We start from the raw sequence: 12,822 nt of genomic DNA, 5'->3' as shown, positions 1-12,822 counted from the left end.
GGGTACTGTGCCCTATTGACAAGTTACTGAACCCAGATCTCTGTCCCGGAGCCCCAACCACCACCACTTGCCTCATTATCACTCCCACAGGCCCCAGGATGGTTTCCTGGGCCTCCACAGCCCCGGCGCTCAGCTCTGCCTGCTGCCCAACATGCTGCCCTCTGAGCCTGGGATGCTCAGAAGTGGTTCTGGCCCAAAGCCAGGCCCAAGGGATGGGATGTCCAAGGACGACAGGGAAGGGAGGCACTCACGTGTTGTTGACAATCTGCAGCCGCTCCCCTTTCTTGAAGGATAGATCAGTCTCTGTCCGGGACTCATAGTCGTAGAGGGCCACAAAGGTGGTCACTCCACCTGCAGAGAGGGTTGGGCGTATCAGAACGGCAGGGGCCATGGACAGGGAGAGGTATGCACAAAAGGGCCCTGTACCCCGGGGGCATGGAGGTTGGTCTCCCACATGCCATCAGAGCCCAGCCCAGAGTCACGGTCACATTCAGAGCTGTGTCCATGTGCCCGGGCACCCCTGTGAGGGCGTGCAGAAGGCACGCACCTCTTCCTTTCTGTGTCCCACTGGGCTCTGGGTGATGCTAGGCATTTGGTGTCTATCTTCTCCATAGAACCAGCAGCCCCTACTAACAGGCATCTTTGTTTTGTTCCCAGAACCTGACACATAGTAGGTGCTCAAGAAACAACTGTGGGATGAATGAACCAGTGGATGAAGGAAATTGCACCAGGGGAGGTTGCTCTATTTCTCTCTCCGGGTTCTTCTATGTGTCTGGGGAGAGCTTGGTGGCAGGTAACTGTCCCCTCAAAGAGGCCCTCTCTATCCCCCATTTTAATTACAACCTCTACCTCTCCATCCTCCAAAATGCCCTCCCTGCCCCTTCTGTCCTTCTCACCAGTTACCACCTTCTAACATGCCGCACCATTTACACATCTTGCTTTGTTTCTCTCCCCTACGGGGATTATGTCTGCCTTACACACTGCAGGGTCCCCAGACCAGAAGAATCCGAGCACACAGTAGAGGTGCCGAAAATATTTCTTGAACACATGAATGGGTGCGCATGTGGGTCTGTTTGTCTCACTTGGACGTGTGTCTGTGCCTGAGGAGTCCATGAGTGTCCATGTGTCTCTGTGTGCTTTTGTGTTCTCACTGCATGTGTGTGCACTTGTGCCTCCATGGGTCTGTGGGTAGCTGCAAATTCGTTTCTTCAGTATGTGTCTGTGTCCTGTGTGTGTCTTTGAAGGGCTTTGACCATCTGAGAGCAGGAGGTTGAGAGCAGGAGGTTATTTGTATGTATGTGTGTGTATATTTGTGTACATCTGCATTGGGGGTGTGTCTGTGCCTAGGGAGTGCAATCCGTGAGGTGTGCGTGTCTATGATGGAGTCTCCAGCTTAGCACATGTACATGTCTTTAAATGGTTTCTTTGAATGAGTTGCTGACTTGGTGTGTGTAACCATGAGTGTATGGCTCCGTTTGAGTGTGTTGGGTGAGAGTACAAGTGCTTGCAAGTGTCATGTGTCTCTCAGGACCACGTCTGTCTCTAAGCATCCCTGTCTTGGCTGTTATACCCCAAAGTGCCAGCAGAGGGCGCAGGGGCGCATCTCAGCATGAGGAGGGCCTCTGAAGAGGAGCTTTGATTTTTCCTCCCAACCCTCCTGGCCCCTTGACCACACACTAGCCACCTATCCCAACCCATCTCTGGGCTGACCAGGGCAAAGGGCACCCTGGTCCTTAGTTTCGCCCTATAGTCCTATATCTTTAGACCCCTTTATGCTCTGCATCTGATGGACTGTGCACCACACTTCCCACCCACAGCCTCCAGGAAACTCCCAGGAGTCCCCAAGGCCAAGTAACCCATAGACACTTCCCCTTCTGTGAGCAAAAGAAACAGCAGCTCAGAGAGGGGGTGTCACTGCCCCAGGACACACAGCCCTCCTGGCAGAGCAGCCTGGCCCGGCCAGGAAGGGCAGAGGCATCCTGGAACATATGCCCCCAGGTCCACTGACCAGCCAGAGGCCCCGCCCTCTGCGGGGAGGTGACTGTGTCCGAGGAGTTGAAGCCTCCAAACAGCTTGGGCTCGGCGGTGGCAGGGGAGAAGGCCGTGTTGGAGCCACGGTGGCCGTCAGCGGAGGCCGGCTTGCTGGGGGTCTGTGAGGTGGGGAAGGCACCCCCGCCGCCGCCACCATGGGCGTTCTCAGCAGGCTCCAGGCTGCGGCGCCGCTGGCTGGCATCCTTGGGCTTGCTCTTGTTGCTGCCCATGGTCCTGGCTGGAGAAGAGAGGACCCTGGAGTGAAGGAGGGACCCTGGGAGCAGGCAGGGCTGTCTGGGCCCCTTAGACAGCCTCCACCCTAACCCATTCTACAGATGGGGAATCTGAGGCCCACGAGGGGTACTAGCCTCTTGAGGTAAGTCAGCCTTCCAGAGCCCCCATTTCTTCATCTGTAAAATGGGAATGATGATGTCACCCAGAAAGGGCTTCCTTGGTACAGGATCAAGCACAGAAGAAACCTCGTCATCAGAAGCCCCAACCTCTTCCACATTCTCCGAAGTCACTGTTTCTGTCCCTCGTGGGCAGGGACAGTATCTGAGTCATGTCTATGCTCCAGGCACTCAGCACATAGGAGAGGGCTCATTGAGGGTTTGTTGAGTGAATACATGACTGACTGAAATTGTCTGATCCAGGGGGAAAGGTGCTAAAAGTTGCAATCAACTCAGGCAGCTGAAAGAAGGAGAGATGGCTGGGAGCTCACCCCAGCCACAGGGCCTTTGCACATGCTGTTCCCTCTGCCTAAATGCTCTCCTCTGACCATTTCACCAGGGTAACTCATGCCTCCCTCAGTTCTTAGTTCATAAGTCACTTCCCTAGGAAACGTTCCTCAAATTCTTTCACTGGTCTAAGTTAATGTGACTTTCGTGCCTCTCCTTGGTAACATGTGGCCCAGTAATCACTTAATTTGTATTTGTGTGATTATATTATTATTATTGTCATGGACTTTAGTCTGTCTAGTTCACTGCTATGCTCCCAGTACCTAGCACAGTGTAGCACACAGTAGGTGCTCAATAAACAGCTGAATGAAAGAGATTTCGGAGCCAGAAATCTGGCAGGTCAAAACTTCCCAGTGATGCCCATGGCCCTGCCACACCCTTCTGCCTCCCACATCCCCATTCTCAGGTCCTGGCTGGCCCCCACTCCCCACCATCATGGCCACCCCTCCCTGCTCCCTCATCTTGGCAGCCCTGATGGGTCATCACCTCACCTGGTGGAAGGCAGGGGCTGTCCCAGAGGACCTGGGAAGCAGCCTGGGGTCTCAGCAAACACCAGGTGTGGAGTCAGGAGTCGCAGACTAAAGGCCCTGCTTCACCTCTTCCCACTCAGTGACCTTAAGCAAGTCACTTCCCCTCTCAGGTCCTCAGCATCCTCATCTGAAAAGCAGGGATAAAGGAAACTCTCAGGGCTGCTGTGCGGGCATGATCAGAAGAGAAACCACCATGACTGACTTGTGGGTCATGATTTATCAGCTCTGCCTCTGGTAGACAAAGCCGAGAGCTCCCAGACCTGAACATTCCTTCTAGCCTCCCAAAGCCTTTCCTGAGCGAGAACAATGCTGGGTGGGGCAAGGTGGTAAAGAGTGGGCTCTAGAGCCAGACTCCGCAGCTCAGATCCTGGCTCTGTCCCTAATCAGTTGCATGACCTCGGGTAAGCAACTTAACTCCTCTCTGTGCCCAGTTTCTTCATCTGGAAACGGTTGGGCCATTGTGATAACTGAGCGAGGCAAGCCAGAGTGCTGGGAACACAGCCGGTCAGCCTGCACATCAGCTCTCACTGATCTGTGTGACTCTGGACACACCAGCCAGGTGGTTCCGACTGTTCTCCAGGGCATGCTGCAGGCCCTGGAATTAGTCCAGAATTTCCTCTGGGAACCTATGGATGGAGAGAAGTCCCTTTAATTGGTGGGGGCCTCGGGCAAGCCTGTTAGCACTGAGAGCTGAGTCCAGCTCTGTGACCCCAGTCCCTATGTGAACCTCAGCCGGTCCCTACACACTCTGGGCCTCAGCCTGCTCTGCTGCACAATGGAGGTGTGGCCTGCATGCTCCCTGGGGTCCATCCAGCTCAGAGAATGTGGGGCTGGGGAGGCCCTAGGGAGACCTGCTTAACAGCCCAAAGGATCACCAGGGCCTCCTGAGGGACCAATGGGCCTGGGGACAGGAATGGCCAATTTCTATGGCAACCCAATCCATTGAGGTCATGGTGCCCATCAGCACTCATATAGTCGGTGTCCCGTGGGACCTACTGACCTGATTACCCACATTCCCAGGCTTGATGGAGGCTGAGCCCCAACCACGGTACCTCCAACCCACTTGCTCCCTGGTCCAGCCTTCACAGCACCAACTGTGCAGGAGGCTGTCAGTCACTACAGCAGGACAAAGAGATGAACTGGCCAGGCCCTGCCTCAGAGACTGCATGCCCTCACAGAGCACTTGCTTGTGGCACTTTGAGAGGAAATGAAAATTGTAAAAATATATTTTAAAAAAGTTTTTAAATGAAGAACTTTCGAAGATCCCAAACTTTCTTTACAATGAACTGAATGCTGAAAAGTGAGCCTCCTGTCACGGGAGGTAACCAAGAACAGAAGATAGGGTATTTGGCTAATGTGCTGTGGAGTGAGAGGGAGAGCCAGCGCTGGACCTTGGAGGCTCTTCCAGCACCAAGAGGATGTACGTGCCCTCTTGGGAGAGGGCGAAGGAAAAGACAGCTCCTGGCCCTAAGTCTTACACTAGCCAAGAAGACCACTCCCAACTGGGGCACTCAGAAAAGCACAAGACAGCCTTCAAGAACAGGCCACGGTGGCTCAGGGCCTCTGACTACAGTGTTTGCTGGTTTCTGGGGTTTGGTCTTTTGTGGGGGGTTTTTGGTCCTTGTGGTTGGTTCTAATTATACAAGTAAATATATATATATTTGTGGACAGGAGGCAGGTCGAGGCTAAGAGCCAGAGTCCTGGATTAGACTACTTGTGTTTGAGTCCAAGCCCTACCACCCTGGCGTGGGACCCTGTGCCTCAGTTTCCTCCTCTGTCAACTGGGTATAACAGAGGTACCACATCATAGGGCTGCTGGGAGAATCAGTGAGGGGAGTGCATGGAGCACACACTCCCTTCTGGCATCATATGACTGTAGGACTGTAGACTGGGATCCTTGTGGTGCCCTGGCCATAGCTCCCTGCAGGCAGGACCAGGGCAGATCCATCTCCATATCCCCGGTGACCAGGAGGCCTGGCTCCTACAAGGTGCTCTGGAAATACCTGCAGAATAGACAAAAGACTAAAGAGCACAGACAAATGTTTGCATCCTGCTTTGTTCCTGCGATTTCATGCAGAGACCAAGTATCATTCTGCAATATTCAAACCCTCCCAGAGCCTGGACCTTGTACTGGGCCCTGAACTAAGCCCCCGGCAAGTACTGACACATCGAATCCCCGTGATAATCTAGGAGGCAGATGCTAACAGTGTCCCTATTTTACTGATGAGAAAACTGAGGCACAGAGAGGTGGAGGAACTTGCCTGAGGTCACACATGAGGGTGAGAATGAAAATGGAAAGAAGTGGGGGTAGGAAAACACAGCAGGCAGGCAGGAATCCGGGGCTGCTCAGGGTGGAGGAGCTCATGGGACCCACCTCCTGCCCTCGGGACCTCTCTCACCGAACAGCCAGACGCCTTGGCAGATGGGGCCAGGAGCGGGGAAGGCAGTCCAGCCCCACTCCTAGAGAAAGCTGGAAGTTCCAGGCTTCTTACAAAGCAGAGTGAGCTTGAGGAAGGACAGGCACCTTTAAGGGGAGTCTAGTCCCTGCAGGGCTGCCACCATGCTTGTGAGCTTGGGCGGGACAGCCCTCTTGGCCTCAGTCTCCTTTCTCCAGGCAGGACCCTGTTTCGGGGCCCAAACACCAAGTCACCATGACTTGTCCATTTGAGAATGGCCAACCCGCCCCCCTACCACCACCCACACACACAACACACACACACATCTCTCCCACCACTTACACACGCCAAGGCAGAAATAGTAAGGGGAAGTGGTAAGGGCTCTGTACTGGGGTGCCTGAGGTTCCCAGAGGAAGGTGGCCCCTTTCCTTTGGGGAGCCGCTCCCGACCACAGGGTCCAGACAGAGGGCCTGAGCTATCACTACCCATGAGAGATGCCAGAATACGGGCCAGCTCAGTGCCCCCAACACTTCATGCTCAGCGCGTCCCAACCTGATCTGGCATCTCTCCCTGAGGCTGCCCCGCCCCATGTCACTGTCAGGGCTGGTTTCCCATCCTCCCTCCAATCTTTCTCAAAGGCATCCCCTTCCCACCCTATCTCCACTCCCTCAGGCCAGGCCCGTCATCCTGGCCAGGGCAGCGGGGTGGGCCCTCCAGTGCACCGAGGCATCTCTATAAACCACACAGACATGCCCACAGAGTTGGTGCTGTCACCCTCACCCACAGACCCTACAGAGGGAGCACAGTGGCTCTCACCTCCTGGTTTTTGCATGAGCTGTGCCCCCCTTCAGGCACACAAATGCTCATAACATCCAGAAGAGTCCAGAAAAAACTGGTGTTCAGTCATGACATACCCACTCCTTCTTTCCCGACTCTGAAGAATATCACCTCCACCACCGTCTAAGGGTGGAGGGGAGGCCAGGAGCTTAGGAGTGGAGAATAAGGACTCAGTCAGACCTGGGTTCAAATCCTGCCTTACTAGCTAAATGTTCTTGGACAAGTTACTTCACCTCTCAGTTTCCTTACCTTTAAAACTAGAGGCCCAGTGCATGGATTCGTGCACTGGTGGGGTCCCTCACCCTGGCCTGCGCCCTCTCACAATCCGAGATCCCTCGGGGGATGTAGTAGTGCGCGAAGCTGTGGACCAGGAGGCCAGGGAGGAGCCCGAGCCCAGGCTGGGCACCACACCGCTCCCACTCATCCCAGCCCCACTGCACTTGCCACTACTGCTGCTCGGTAGCACTGCACCTGAGGTAGGAGAGGCTCGCGCAGCCGCAGCTGCACTTGCCAGCCATGAGCCCGGCATCTGGCGCACCTGTCAGTCAGCTGAGCAGTGCTCCCACTGTGGGAGCGCACTGGCCAGTTGTTTGGTTGTTCAGTCGTTCAGTCGCTTAGGCTTTTATATATATAGACTAGAGGCCCAGTGCATGAATTCATGCACAGGTGGGTTCTGGCTGGCCCACCCCGATTGGTGCCCATAGGGCCAGTGCATAGGCCAGGCCGCGCGGGAGGAGGTTGGCCGGCTGGCCCCACCCCCCAATGGGGGGGGCGATGGAGGGGGGCTGGGCAGGGGGAGGGGCCGCAGGCGGTTGGCGGGCCGACCCCGCCCCCTGGTCGAACTCTGGTCGAACTCCCGGTTGAGGGGACAATTTCCATATTACCCTTTTATTATATAGGATAAGATGGGAATAATAAGAAAGCTAACATCTGAGAATGAAGTGAGAGAGTCCATGTGAAGGGCACAGAATAAGTGTTTGATTAACAGCACACAATGTTGTTTTTATCATTACAGGCAATAAGAGGAGCAATGCAAAGGAAGCAGGAGTTAGGTGGCAGGGCCTGAGTGCTGAGATCCTCATAAGCAATTGATACTCAATTATCCTGATAGCACGACGAAGCAGGGACTATTACTGTACCCACTTTATAGATGGAACTAAGGTTCAGAAAAGCCACACAAGTGAGTGCAGCAGAGCTGGGACGTTGGAGGCTCAAGAGAGTCATCAAGACGCACCTCTGATGGCCCAGGCACTGTGCTGACAACCCCACTGCCCTAGGCACACACCCCAGCCCTCCAGCCTCTGACTCACCATCCATATCTCTGCACCCTCCAGGGAGGAAGAAGCAATATGGAGGAGTCAAAAATATAGGCCTGTAACCAGAATACCAGGTTCAGATGCCAGACTGCCACTTCCTAGCCATTCAGCCTCAAGGGGGCCTCAGTTTACCCCTAACCAAAAATGGGAATCAAGGTAATTGTTCCTAGGTAACTGGGCTTGTTGTGGGGGAAACATGAGATAATACTTCTAAAGTGCCTGGTAATAAGAAGTGCTCAATGAGTATTAGCTATTATGATCATTACATTTCAGACCCTTGCTCTCTTTTCTAATCACTCTTACAATTAAGCAACGGCTTCCAAAATTCCTACTCTGAGTCAAGCCTTGTGTCTGGCCCTGGAAGGATTGTCTGGTGGAGTTGAGTAGGAGCCCAGGCCTACAAAAGCTATTTCATAGGGCAAGAGTCCAGGAGAGACAAGCATGTCCACTAGTCAACCTTCCTTTAAGACACTTGCCAATGCAATGAGCTAAGAAAAAGAAATGGAAGAAATAAAATGGAATTAGAAAAGAGAAGATGAGTATCACCACTTTCAGATGTTATCAATGTAGATCTGGGAAACCCAAAAGAATCTGCTGCAAAACTATTAAACAAAAAGCGAGTTAAGGTAACTGGTAGGAAATTAAAAGGTAATATCAAAAAATCAACACTGAATCTATATACCAACAGCAATCAGAAAATTTTTAAAAAATGTTTTTGCTTAATACTCACCTGAGGATATTTTTTCCACTGATTTTTAGAGAGAGTGGAAGGGAGGGGGAGAGACAGAGAGAAACATCAATGCAACAGAGACACATCCATTGGTTGCCTCCCACACACGCCGACCAGGGCCAGGGATTGAGCCTGCAACTGAGGTACGTGCCCTTGATCAGAATCAAACTCACAACCCTTCAGTCTGTGGGCCAATGCTCTAACCACTGAGCCAAACAAGCTAGGGCAGAAAATAAAATTTTTTTAAAGCCTAGCATTATAAAAATATCAATTCTTCCTAAGTTAATCTAAAAATTGAATGTGATACCAATAAACCCCCAACAGGATTTTCTTTTAGCTAAAGAAGTCAATTTTAAAGTGTCTAAGTAAATGTGTATGAGTAGCTAGGAAAATCCTAGAAAGAAGAGTAATGAGAGGGGAAATTGCCCAACCAGACAGTAAAAATTACTATAAAATCATAGTACTTAACACTTATCAAAATGTATAGGATGCAGTAAAGGAGAACTTAAAGGGAAATTTAGAGCTGTGAAAGCCTGTATTAAAAAAGGAAAAATCAGTCACCTAAGCTTCCACCTTAAGACCCTGGCAAACAAAGAGCAAATGAACCCTAAAGCAAGTAAAAGGAAGGAAATAAAGATTAGAGCAGAAAAATTAATGAAATAGAAAAAAAATAGAGAAAATCAACAAAACCAAAAGTTGGTTCTTTGAAAAGACCAACAAAATGGACAAACCTTTATCTAGACTGACCAAGAGAAAAAGAGAGAAGATTCAAATTACTAAAATCAGGAATGAAAGAGAGGACAATACTACCAACCTTACACAAATAAAGACTATAAGAGAATGTTATGCCAACAAACTGAATAACCTAGATGAAATGCACAAATTCTTAGAAAAACACAAACTACCCAAACTAAGACGAAATGGAAAATCTGAGTAAAATTAAAACAAGAGATTGAATTAGTCATTTTAAAACTTCTCTCAATGAAAAACCCGGGCCCAGATGGCTTCACTGATGAATTCTATTGAACATTTAAAGAAATAGCCCTGGCCGGTGTGGCTCAGTGGTAGAGCGTCGGCCTGAGCAGCGAGGGTCACGAGTTTGATTCCTGGTCAAGGGCACATATCTCGGTTGCAGGTCCATTTCCCCAGCCCTGGTCGGGGCACGTGCAGGAGGTAACCAATCAATGTATCTCTCTCACATCAATGTCTCTCTCTTCCTCTCTCTTTCTCGGCCCCCATCCCTCCCTTCCACTCTCTCTAAAAATCAATGGGAGTCTGGTCAGTGTGGCATGGTGGTTGAGCGTCAACCTATGAACCAGGAGGTCATGGTTCGATTCCTGGTCAGGGCTCAATCCCCAGTGGGGGGCATGCAGGAGGCAGCTGATCAATGATTTCTCACATCATTGAAGATTCTATCTCTCCGGCTCCCTTCCTGTCTGAAATCAATAAAATTATATATATTTTTTAAATCAATGGTAAAAAATATTCACAGGTGAGGATTAACACACACACACACACACACACACACAGGAAAGAAAAAGAAAGAATACCAATTCTTCACTAGGGAACACTTCCCAATTGGTTCTATGAAGCCAGTATTACCCTAATACCCAAAACAGACAAAAATACCATAGGAAAAGAAAACTATAGGCTGCTATCCCTTAGGATATAAGATGTAAAACTATTCAATAAAATACTAGCAAACTGGATCCAGCAATGTATAAAGAGAATTATCATCATGACCAAATGAAACTGACCCCAAGAATACAAGGTTGGTTTAACTTCTGAAAATCAATTCATGTAATACACCATACCAATAGAATAAAGGACAAAAACCACATAATAACCTCAATATATATTCAGAAAAGTATTTGACAAAATCCAACACCCTTTCATAACAAAAACACTCAACAAACTAGAAATAGAAGGGAATTTCCTCAACCTGATGATGGGCATCTATGAAAAACCCATATCTTACATCATACTTAATGATGAAAGATTGAGTGCTTTCCCCTAAGAACTGGAACAAGACAAGAATGTCCACTCTCACCACTTCTATTCAACACTGTACTGGAGTTCTAGCCAGGAAAAAAGAGGACATAAAAGGCATCCTAATTGGAAAGAAAGAAATAAAACTATCTCTATTTGCAGATGACATGGTCTTATATATGGAAAATCCTAAGGAGTCCACTAAAAAAGTTATTAGAACTAGTAAACAAGTTTAGTAAGGTTGTAAGTTATCAGATCATGCTATAAAAATAAATTGTTTTTCTATATACTAGCAATGAACAATCCAAAAATAAAATTAAGGAAACAATATACAATATCAAAAGAATACTTTTTTAACAAAAAAGTGCAAAACTTAAACTCTGAAAACTACAAAAATTGTTGAAAGAAATTAAAGATCTAAATAAATAAAAAGACATCCCATATTCATGGATTGGAAGACTAAACATTGCTAAGATGGCAAAAGTCCCCAAATTGATCCACAGATTCAACACAATCCCTATCAATATTCCAGCTAGGTACTTTGCAAAAATTGAAAAACTGATCCTATTTTTTTTTTTTAATATGTAACACTTCACGAATTTGCGTATCATCCTTGCGCAGGGACCATGCTAATCTTCTCTGTATCGTTCCAATTTTAGTATATGTGCTGTCGAAGCGAGCACTGATCCTAAAATTCACATGGAAAGCCAAGGGACCAGAAATAGCCAAAAAAAATCTTAAATAAGAAAAACAAAGTTTGAGGGTTCACACTTCTCAATTTCAAAACTTGCTGCAAAGCTCCAGTAATCTACACTGTGTTACTGGTATGAGGATAGACTTACAAATCAATGGACAGAATTTAGAGTCCAGAAATAAACCCTCACATTTACACTCCATTGATTTTTGACTAGTGTACTTATACTATTCAACGGAGACAGAACAGTCTTTTCAACGAATGGTGTAGAAACAACTGAATATCCACATGCAAAACAAAGGCTGGACTCCTTCCTCAAGCCCTACACAAAAATGAACTCAAAATGGATCACAAAATGGATCACAAATTCTTATAACAACATATAGGCATCAAACCTTGGATCATACTGATTCCTTAGAGCACAAACTAAAAAAGAGAAGTTAAACTGAACTTCATCAACAATAAAAACTTTTATGTGCCGAAGAACGCCATCAAGGAAGTAAAAAGAATCCGAAGAATGGGAGGAAATATTTGTAGACCACATATCTGATAAGGAACTTGTATCCAGAATATATAAAGAATTCTCATAACTCAACAACAAAAAGACAAAGGACCCAATTTAAAAGTGGGCAAAGGATTTGAATAGACATTTCTCCAGAGAAGCTATACCAGGGGCCAGTAACTGCATGAAAAGATGCTCAATACCATTGTCATTACAGGAATGCCAATCAAAACCACAATGAGATAACACTTCACACCCTCTAGGATGGCTACAGATAACAGCAAGTTGTTGGCAAGGATGTGGGAAACTGGAAACTTCACACATGGCTGGTAGGAATGTAAAATGGTGGAGCCATTTTGGAAAACTGTCTGGCATTTCCTCAAAAAGTTAAACACAGCGTTACCATCTGAGTCACAAGTTCTGCTCCTAAGTATATACCTAAGAAGAAAAAAGTATCTACATAAAAACTTGTACACAAGTGTTCATAGCAGCATTATTCATAATGACCAAGAAGTGGAAACAACCCATTTGTCCATCACTTGAAGAATGGATAAATAAAATGTGAGATATCCATATGACAGAATATTATTTGGCAAGAAAAAGGAATGAAGTACTGCGACAGCATGAATTGACCTTGAAAACATTATACTAAGTGAAAGAAGCCAGACACAAAAGACAACATCTTGTATGATTTCGTAGAAATGTCCAAAATAGGCAAATGCATAGAAACAGAAACTAGAGGAGTTGTTGCCTGGGACTGGGGGAGAAGGTCTGAGAGGAAGTGGGGAGTGACTAATGGGTACACAGTTTCTTTTTGGGGTAATGTTCTAAAATTGACTGTGGTGATGATTGCAAAATTCTGTGAATATACTAAAAAACATTAAATTGTACACTTTAAATGGGCGAATTGGTTGGTATGTGAAATATTTCTCAGTAAAGCTGTACTATTAAAAAAAAAATTGGGGTGGTGAATACCCGATGCAGTAGGCAGATGATGTGTTATAGAATTGTCCACTTGAAACCTGTATGGTTTTATTAAGCAACTAGAGGCCCGGTGCAT

At 47.9% G+C, this 12,822-nt stretch overlaps 1 protein-coding gene and 1 non-coding gene across 6 annotated transcripts in view; both read right to left on the bottom strand.

Moving 5' to 3' along the window:
* The window catches only part of SRC (SRC proto-oncogene, non-receptor tyrosine kinase), a 51,154-nt gene that overhangs the window by 17,672 nt on the left and 20,660 nt on the right, over positions 1-12,822 (bottom strand). For 3 of the 5 annotated variants that reach the window (XM_006089534.3, XM_023754473.1, XM_006089535.3), the window contains 3 exons: positions 3,260-3,425; positions 2,009-2,269; positions 252-351 (listed from right to left, as the gene is read on the bottom strand). In XM_006089534.3, coding sequence (XP_006089596.1) covers positions 252-351; positions 2,009-2,261 — 353 coding nt within the window. In that variant the 5' untranslated portion in view covers positions 2,262-2,269; positions 3,260-3,425. The remainder of the gene's footprint in view (positions 1-251; positions 352-2,008; positions 2,270-3,259; positions 3,426-12,822) is intronic. The other 2 variants (XM_023754474.1, XM_023754475.1) reach the window with 2 other exon arrangements.
* Positions 11,143-11,249, bottom strand: LOC111826211. The gene has a single exon (XR_002829493.1). It is a non-coding gene; the product is annotated as a U6 spliceosomal RNA (small nuclear RNA).

Source organism: Myotis lucifugus, unplaced genomic scaffold (genome assembly GCF_000147115.1).
Source record: "Myotis lucifugus unplaced genomic scaffold, Myoluc2.0 scaffold_60, whole genome shotgun sequence".
Taxonomy (NCBI): Eukaryota; Metazoa; Chordata; class Mammalia; order Chiroptera; family Vespertilionidae; genus Myotis; species Myotis lucifugus.
The sequence above is the reverse complement of the archived record's forward strand: the minus strand, read 5'-3'. Positions and strand labels throughout refer to the sequence as shown.